Source organism: Musca autumnalis, unplaced genomic scaffold (assembly GCF_047663935.1).
Source record: "Musca autumnalis isolate F117 unplaced genomic scaffold, ASM4766393v1 scaffold_2, whole genome shotgun sequence".
NCBI classification, from domain to species: domain Eukaryota; kingdom Metazoa; phylum Arthropoda; class Insecta; order Diptera; family Muscidae; genus Musca; species Musca autumnalis.
In genome coordinates this window covers 87,824,501-87,833,506 of record NW_027411755.1, presented here as the reverse complement: position 1 = coordinate 87,833,506, position 9,006 = coordinate 87,824,501, and the positions used below count along the sequence as shown (strand labels likewise).

General features: G+C 43.2%; 1 protein-coding gene across 2 annotated transcripts; it reads left to right on the top strand.

The window, feature by feature from the left end:
• The first annotated feature begins 4,790 nt into the window (after positions 1–4,790).
• LOC141392929 (uncharacterized) lies at positions 4,791–8,571 on the top strand. Of its 2 annotated transcripts, none has more exons than XM_073965899.1 (2): positions 4,791–5,347; positions 8,491–8,571. In XM_073965899.1, the coding sequence occupies exons 1-2, from the start codon at positions 4,834–4,836 to the stop codon at positions 8,493–8,495; spliced, it is 519 nt and encodes a 172-aa protein (XP_073822000.1). In that variant the 5' UTR covers positions 4,791–4,833; the 3' UTR covers positions 8,496–8,571. The 2 variants fall into 2 exon arrangements, with proteins under 2 accessions (XP_073822000.1, XP_073822001.1); XM_073965900.1 differs by lacking the exon at positions 8,491–8,571 and having other exon boundaries at positions 4,791–5,076; positions 5,136–5,409.
• The last annotated feature ends 435 nt before the right edge of the window (positions 8,572–9,006 follow it).

Genomic DNA, 9,006 nt, shown 5'->3' with positions numbered 1-9,006 from the left:
TAGCTAAAATTTGGCATTTATGATTTCGTGAAACCTAGAAACTTCTTCACCAACAATTATGAACATATATATGTCCACATTTTGGAATAGCCCCAAAATACTTTTCCACAAAAGTTTTGAGCATTGGTGCACGTTTTGGAATAGCTTCTTTATCTACATTTTCTAACCGAATTAGCTGTCATTTGGACATGTTTTGGTATAGTTCCCACATAACGGTAAAAAAACTTGTGTATATACCAAAAATTGCGGACATAGGTCAACGTTTTGGTATGGCCCTATATAACGGTACCAACTATTTCAAGTTTTTTATTTAAATTTTTTTATTTAAATTTTCAGGAAAAATTTTCATATGGCACCTATGGTTCAAAGTGTTTAAAAACATCTCCATCAAAAGCGGACTCACCTGAAGTTCGATTTTTGAACAGGTTTATGCTTCTTTAGATTTTGTAAACCCAATCGAATTGACATATTTTCATGGTCGAAGGTATGAAAACATTCTACTTTGTTGAACGAACAAAACGCTAATGAATTTTAATATACAAAATGAAATTATGTATTTGCACTTATCACACATAGGGGGATTATTTAAAATATCACTCATATTATAATTATATTTATCACAGTATATTGTGTTCAATTTATTCAATTTATGCCCATGAATTAAACACAAGTTTTATTGTTTCACATTAAAATTCATAGGTCAGCAATTTGCAAAACAAATGAATTTCTCCAGTGACCATTCTGATAATTAAATTGAAATCAAATAATTTTAATGATGACTAATTAGTTATAAAATCGACTGTTATGTCCCAACAAAATATTTTACTACATGAGGATTTCGAAAGAATTGACAAGGAATAGAAGTAGAGTTATATTTGCAAAGAAAAGAAGCAAGAGAGGGCTATAGTCGGACTGGGCGAAAATGTGATACCCTACACCACTTCCTCTGTTCACTAGTTTTCCACGGATTGTATTACAAATGATTGCGACACGTTATGTTAATGATATTATTAAGTGATATTTTTGCATCATTTATTATTGATACAATTTGCATTAAAGGAGAGGTCAAGAGTTGGTTTTACAGTTTCGTGTTCGTAATTTTTCGGAATATGCCCCAGAGTCTAAAATTTGGACCAAGGCGAGGGCTGCTTGAAAACTTTCTGGAAAGTTTGACAGTTTTAAGCCTAAACGTACTCAGGAAAGTTTGTTATACGACCATATGTTGTATTGTTTACAGTGACATGAAAAAATTGCTTTGCAAAAAAATGCAATTTACTTGTGAACATTTTCGTACAACCATTTTTCACAATTTTTGACATGGACAATCACGGCAATAGTGCATCGATCAAATTGAATTTTTGTATGGCGATTAAGGGTCATCCCATAGCACTATGAAAAACTAGTTTAATGAATTCAATCGTAGCCGGCACTCGCCAAAAACCGAAGGTCGTGAAGATCGTCCAAAAAACGGGCTTTGTGCCCGAAAAAAAAAATTAAGACGTGCGTGTACGGATAATGCAACATCGCCATGTTATACACGGTGATATAAAAGCATCCTTGGGCATTTTCTTCCACCAACTACCATTTGATACTGCATGAACACCTGGCCGCAAAAATTGATTGGCCCACAATTGCGACCTGGAGTTTGCTTCCATTTTTTAATGGACGGACGGGCAGACACACATCTCAAAATCGCCTTATCTCGTCGAGATATAAATGGGGGTATACGACAAATATTTTACTGTGTTACATGAATTTTCGGAAAAACAAACCTATAATACCCTTTTCACATTGTGGTGTAGGGTATACAAATTTGACTATTTAGTTCACAGATTTTTTTCTATTCCAAACTCAAAATATTGTCCTCTCACCAACAAAATGAATAGGCTCATACTTTTCTTGGAACCCATTTCAAAAAATTCTGATTATCCGATCAAAATTCCGATCTGGAGAGCAATAACAAGGTTTTGAGATACAGTTTTTGAGATCGGATTTGAAATTTGACTGAGATACAGACGGACACATACGCGTTTTACACTTAAAGGAAATTACGTTGTTTCAATGATATTTGTCATTGATTTTGAACCAACTAATACTTCATTGTATTAATGAAGAAGTTTCATTGAGTTTCATAAAATAACTTTCATTATTATTTCATAGTATTGTTACGAATGTAACTGGTAGATTTATATTAATTTAGACGAATTTCTGTTAATTTAAGAATTTGAATTGTAACGTAAATTCTCATTAAGCATCGCTTAGTGTTAAGTCTTAATTCACACTGTTTACTATTGTTGTTGTACTCTTTCTATTTACTTTGACCATTGGATTATGCTTCTGCATTGTAACCCCTTCTCCTCTCCTTTTACTAGTTGCAAACACTAACCGGTCTGTTTGTATGTGCGTACATGTGTGTATTCGCCAATTGGTTAGCAATTCGCCTGAACATTGTAGAAGCTCCTAGATCAAGGAGACTAGAACAGTCTACTCGTATGCAGCAGCGGGCACATATAAATACGGGAAAGGATAAGCGGGGAGTTAGTTGTGATCTGAACGCGATCTTTAAACCGTAAGTGTAAGTAACGAAGTAACATGAATAGAGTAACGCTTTGTGCTTACTGGAGCATTAGCTGTGTGCTAGTAGAGAAATAAAGTCTTGTGTGATTAACTGATGTGAATAACGTCAATAAATCATTGTAGAATCGTAATCCAAAACGAACCCTGTTTTATTTAGCCCTGGGGGAGTTTGCCGTTCTCCTACCAGGCGCGTCTTCCCGGGTGGCGGATGGGAAGGGGGTCACTGCAATGTGCGAAAACGAAATCGTCCTAGGGCAACCAAAGACGGGGCCGTTTCCGCACATTGTGGGGACTCTGGGGGTCTTTGGACCCCCCGTGGACCAAAAACTGGATCGGGGTAGTCCCCTTAAATAATTAACTAAACATGGGTAGAAGAAAAAGAAGGACTTAAGTTACGGTGCAGGGAGTTAATAACCCAGTACCGGCGGCAAGTGTAGGTGTGACCACAAGCCATGTGTCGTCGAGATCAAGTGATTGTGATCCGGCTGTTTTAGGTGTGGATGCCTTGGCACCTACAGCTGTACCTGCTACAAGTGCATCAGTTTCTAACCCCAAAGTTGACGACTCGGGTTTTCGTAAGGATCATGCTTTGACCAGGGCTGGTGAAAGCCAGTCCAAGGCAGACAGGACTGCAAGTTTGGGCGGGGACGACCCTAGGACGAATCTCAAAAAAACTATCGACGACAGTTTAGAGAGACAGAGTAGGGAACTCCTCGACCAGCTGGAAAGGCTTGTGCCGGAAGAAACCACTGAGGAAATGCTCCCGGAGGAACTGCTGCACAATCTTACTCTGACTGACGATGAGCTGGACTCCACGGTGATCCCGGCCAAGTCTACACGGGTAGATTGTTGCAGCCCTGACGAAGGGGGTATAAGCCTGGTGACTCAACCGGAGGCAAGTCGTATTCCGACTGGTCCTGTGTCGGCACATGCCGACAAAAAGCTTGAAAGGCAGGAGGCGACGGAAATGATGTCCGACGACGGGGAATCGGTAGATGACCCGAAAACGGACAGCGGCTCAAAGTTTGCCTCGGCCCGCAAAGCATCGGATGCGAGACACTACAAGCGTGCCGTATCCTATCTCCGCAGGTTTGTAGGGAGAGATGCAAACTTGCATTCGGAGAGGGAGGTCCACCTCATCAAGGGCAAGTTGAAATTTATGAGGAAGTTCGAAAGAATGTACCCTCGTAAATTTCATCGCGAATTCCCGGTGGAGAGGATCTTCCTCCCGGAAGACGTAGTAGAGAAGGCAAAGCCTGCTACCTCCGGTAAATGTGCTGCGCCAAAATCTTCTTCGAAGCCTAACCCGAACCGAGAGGTAAAGAAAAAGACTATTGAGAGCACCCCTAAACCAACAGTCACCCCTAGTGGTGATCGAGCGGTAAAGGACTCTGCCTCAAAGCCCGATTCTGCTCCAAAAGGCAAGGGTGACGCAATCGAAGATGCTGGTCTCAACAGGGAGAAGGTTGGACCAGCTAAGGAAATATCGTCTTCGGGTGGGGAGAACAGCGCCTCGCAGAGTAAATCTGTGAAGCGTGTGCGCTCCTCTAAGGGTCCGCAGCCTTCAGCCAAGAAGACGATGACTTCTCAGCTGATCGAACCATCAACCTCGTATGCAGCGGCCGCTGAGCGTGTGACCAAGGAGAAGCAACTGAGTACGGAGAAGGTTTCCGCCTCTTCTGGAAAAGTTAAATCCAAGGCACGCGGTCAAAGGCGCAATAAGCCATACGGTAGACCAACTGCTGTGACAGACGATGGCCTGCAAATAGCAATCATCGACAGAGCTGATCCAAATGGAAAAATCAGCGACAGTCACTGGTTGCTATTTGAAACTGGTCTTCGGGCTGCGATAGTTTCTGGACCGGAAGATCCGGAAGACCGTCAGCTTGGCAGCGCCTTCTTGCGTAAGGGTGTCAAGGTCATCAACTGTATGAATGAAAGGTCGCGAGACTTTCTCGTTCAGACAGTGAGTGGTCTTGGTGCTCTGTGGGAAGGAGCTGATCTGGCGGCGGTCTCCCTATCGGACATCCCGTCCAGAAAGGTACTCTCAGCGTGGATTCCCCCACCTACGGTAAGCAAGGAAATCGTGCTGAGAATGCTGAGGCTGCAGAATCCCAATCTTGTTACAACAGGCTGGACTGTTATTAGTCTAGTCCCCTGTAGCGAGTTGGGTGGCTTAGTGGCCAGAGTGGCGGTCGACTCCCCTGGGGAGTTATACTTAAGAGAACGTGAGGGAAAGCTGAATTTCGGTTCAGGATGGGTTCGGTTTCGACTGAGTCCACCTCACGAAAAACAGTAAGGGTAGGGAAGCGGCAAAGGCTGCGCATACTGCAGATTAATCTGCACCATTGCAAGGCCGCTGCCGCTGAACTGCTCTTGTCCCTCACGAACTCTGAAGTAGACATTGTCTTAGTCCAGGAGCCTTATATCTATAAAAATAAGGTTTCTGGACTAAACAATGCCAACTTCGACGTCTTTGCCGCGTCCGAGGGGGACAAGGTAAGGACTTGTATAGTAGGTAAAAAGAGTTTAAATCTAATCTTTCTATCTAATTACAGTAACGGTGACATATGCACGGTCAGGATGGAGCATGGAGAAAGCAAGGCCACGCTGCTGTCATCGATATATATGCCTTTTGAGGCCCCAGACCCACCCAACCAGTGTGTCCGACGTCTGCTTGACGAGATGATGGGTACCTGTAACGTAATCCTGGGTTGCGACGCAAACGCTCACCATTTCCAGTGGGGCAGCAAGGACACCAACAAGAGGGGTGAGTCCATATTCGATTTTATTTTATCTTATAATTTACGGATATGTAATAGGGGTAGTGATCCAACGTTTAAAAATAGGAACAGGGAAGAGGTCATTGACCTAACCCTTTCTAATTTAGATGACTCTGTCCTGAGGAATTGGAGGGTATCTAAAGAATGTTCCTTTTCGGACCATATGTAGATATTCTTTGATGTCTCTCTGGACAGAGGTCGCCAAATTCCTTATAGGAACCCACGAAGGACAAACTGGGACAAATACACGAAACTAACGAACTCGCAACTAACTCCCAATATTAGTACGGATACAGTTGATGACCTCAATGGAACCGTAAATAATCTCACTGATGTTCTTCTTCGTTGCCATAAGGAGTCCTGTCCACTAACATATCCTGGGAGGAAATCTCAGCCGGTGTGGTGGAGCAAGGAGCTTGGCGAACTTAGGAAAAACACTAGACGACTGTATAACAGGGCGCATGAGACTAAACTCGATATTGATTGGGACTCCTATAAAGTGAGTTTCAATAAATATAAGAGTGAAATCAAGCGGGCAAAGAAAACATCTTGGGTTAACTTCTGTGAGTCGGTAGAAGGAGTTAACGACGCAGCTAGGTTTCGACGACTACTCTCCAAGGACCCCAAATCCATTGGAAGTATCAAGAAACAAGATGGTGCGTGGACAGACTCCGCTACTGAGACTCTTGATCTCCTTGCGGAGACCCACTTCCCAGGCTGCAAGGATGAGGATACTGTCAACAATGAGCGTGACGACTTCCGAGTTCAGGAGCCTTTGGACTTGGTACTCATTGACAGGTACCTTTAAAAGGTAAAGGTAACTTACATCCCCAAAGCGGAAAAACCTAGTCACTCTGCACCTAAAGACTACAGACCCATAAGTTTATCATCCTTTCTCCTTAAGACACTCGAAAGACTGATCGACCTGGAGATAAGGAGTCAGGTAGACACCGTCTCTATAAGCAACTCACAGCACGCCTATGTTAAAGGTAAATCTGTTGAGTCTGCCTTGCATGAGGTGGTCGGCTTCATTGAGAAAAACATGGAAGACTCAAACTTTACCTTGGCTGCCTTTCTAGACATAGAAGGAGCTTTTAACAATGTAAAACTTGAGTCCATCAATCTCTCACTGAAGAAAGTTAATACACCTGAACCCCTAACGTGCTGGATTAATAATATGCTTCAAAGCAGAATTATAAATTCTAGCATTGGGGAGGTAAAAATAAGGAAAACAGTGACTAGAGGCACCCCTCAAGGAGGTGTGCTCTCGCCATTACTGTGGCTCCTTGTTATAAACAATATTTTGATGGAGCTGGACAATCAAGGTATCAAAGTTGTTGCTTATGCTGATGACGTGGTACTGCTGATTTCCGGTAAATTTCCGTCAACCATTTCGGAGCTTATGCAAGGAGCACTATCGACTCTATCACGCTGGGCCAAGGCTAATGGTCTTGGGGTTAACCCAACGAAGACGGAACTGGTAATGTTCACAAGAAAGCGTAAGCTCGGCGCCTTTGTTCCACCAACACTGGATGGGGTGCAGCTCCAACCCTCCCCCGAAGCAAAGTACCTTGGCACAATCCTTGACTGTCAATTGCGATGGAATAGGAATGCTGAGGAGCGGGCGAAGAAGGGAATGATTGCACTTTATTCATGTAAGAATTCCATTGGGAAAAGCTGGGGACTAACTCCTTCGATTATACACTGGCTGTATAATACAGTGGTTAGACCCATCCTATCCTATGGTTCTCTCGTTTGGTGGCACTCATTGCGTCAAAAGTCAACATCCACTAAGCTCGATAAGGTACAAAGAGCCGCCGCAACTCTTATTACTGGAGCTACCAGGAGCACACCACAGGCTGCACTGAACGCAATGCTGAACTTAAGACCACTGAGTATCAGCATTAAGTGTCAGGCAACCAGGAGTGCCCTGCGGCTTCATGAACAGGGTCTTTGGCGGGGTCGTACCTATGGGCATGGGTGTATCCTGAATGAATCAGGTATTTTTGTGAACCATTGTGGCAAAATAAGTGACTATATATCACCAGTCTTGAGATTTGACGATATAGAAGTCATTATACCTAGTAGAGACGACTGGAACCGCAGTAACCCCCCTCTGGGCGGTCTGGCTATATATACAGACGGCTCCAAGATGGAGGAAGGTACCGGTGCCGGTGTCTACTGTGAAAGTCTATCACTTGAACGCACATACAGGCTAGACAGCAACTGTAGTGTGTTCCAGGCTGAAATCTTCGCGATTTGGAAGGCGGCGGAATTGATTAAAAATCTGGATGCAGAAATCTTTGAACCGGTGACTATCTATGTGGATAGTCAAGCGGCTCTTAAAGCCATCAATTCCTGCAATATCAAATCCGACGTCGTCCTAAAGTGTAGAACAGCTCTGGATGCGCTAACTAACGGCTTTCGGCTATGTTGGGTACCTGGACATCGTGACTACCAGGGTAATGAAAAAGCAGATGAATTAGCTAGACGAGGATCACAGTCCGCTGATCTAGCTATCACTGACTCTATCAAACCACCCATCTGTCACTTTTTCCAAAAAGTCGAAGCGTTCTCTGACGAAAGAGCCAGTGAATTGTGGCACAATGAACCTAGGTGCATTGTGGCAAGATCCATATGGCCGTCTCTGTCAGCCAAAAGAACGAATTCGATGTTGAACCTGAGCAAAGCGGAAGTGAAGGTAACGACGGGAGTCATCACTGGACACTGCTATGTCAGGGCCTTTACCATTAAATGGGATAGGGATGTTAATGACTACTGCAGACTCTGTGAGGATGAGGAGGAGTCGGAGTCGATCGAACACCTCCTGTGTCGTTGTCCAGCCCTGGCTCGTAGACGACACAGACTAATGGGTGTTCGTTTTCCGCCGTCTCTAACCTTCTACTCAACTGTGGAACCTACTGTAATCTGCAACATCGTTAAAAATCTAAAGTGGCTGGGACAGCGCAACCTAAACTCGTAACGCTTTGTTTTTTCGATTATTCTGCCTACCTTGTTTCTTATCTGTTTCTTAATTCTTTTAATTCTTTTTATTCCTATTTATCTATTTATTCTATTATTTCTATTCTATTTCTCTTATCTATCTTTATCTCTCTCCACTTTTCTAAAGGATGATCACAATGGACCGTAAGGTCTCCGAGTGGCGCAGTCACACTTAGTGGCTGCACATCCTCTAACCTAACCTAACCTATTTAGTACAAATCGTACTGGGGAGTAAAACAACGTCTACACGTAATTAAGTCCAAATTCAATGAAACATTTTTCTTTCAGTGTCAGTTTGGTCTCCATTTGGGGTATTAAACGTTCCATATGAAATTTGTCGGTATAGGTCTGGTCACAGCAACCCACCGAAATGGCTATAAAACTTTCTCCTAGAAATTTGTCGGTATAGGTCCACGCCTTCATATAGCCCCCACAAAACGGTACCTCCCGATTTTCGTAATTCTGAAGATTGTGACGTCAATATCCGACCGAAAGACTGAAATTTGTTATTTAGTCTTCCATTTGGTTATAAAATATTACAGAAGAGAATTATCAGTATAGGTCCGCGGGTTCCTATATCCCCCATAGAAGCATACCTCTTGATTTTCGGTATTTTGAAGGTTTTACCGAAATATCGGAAATT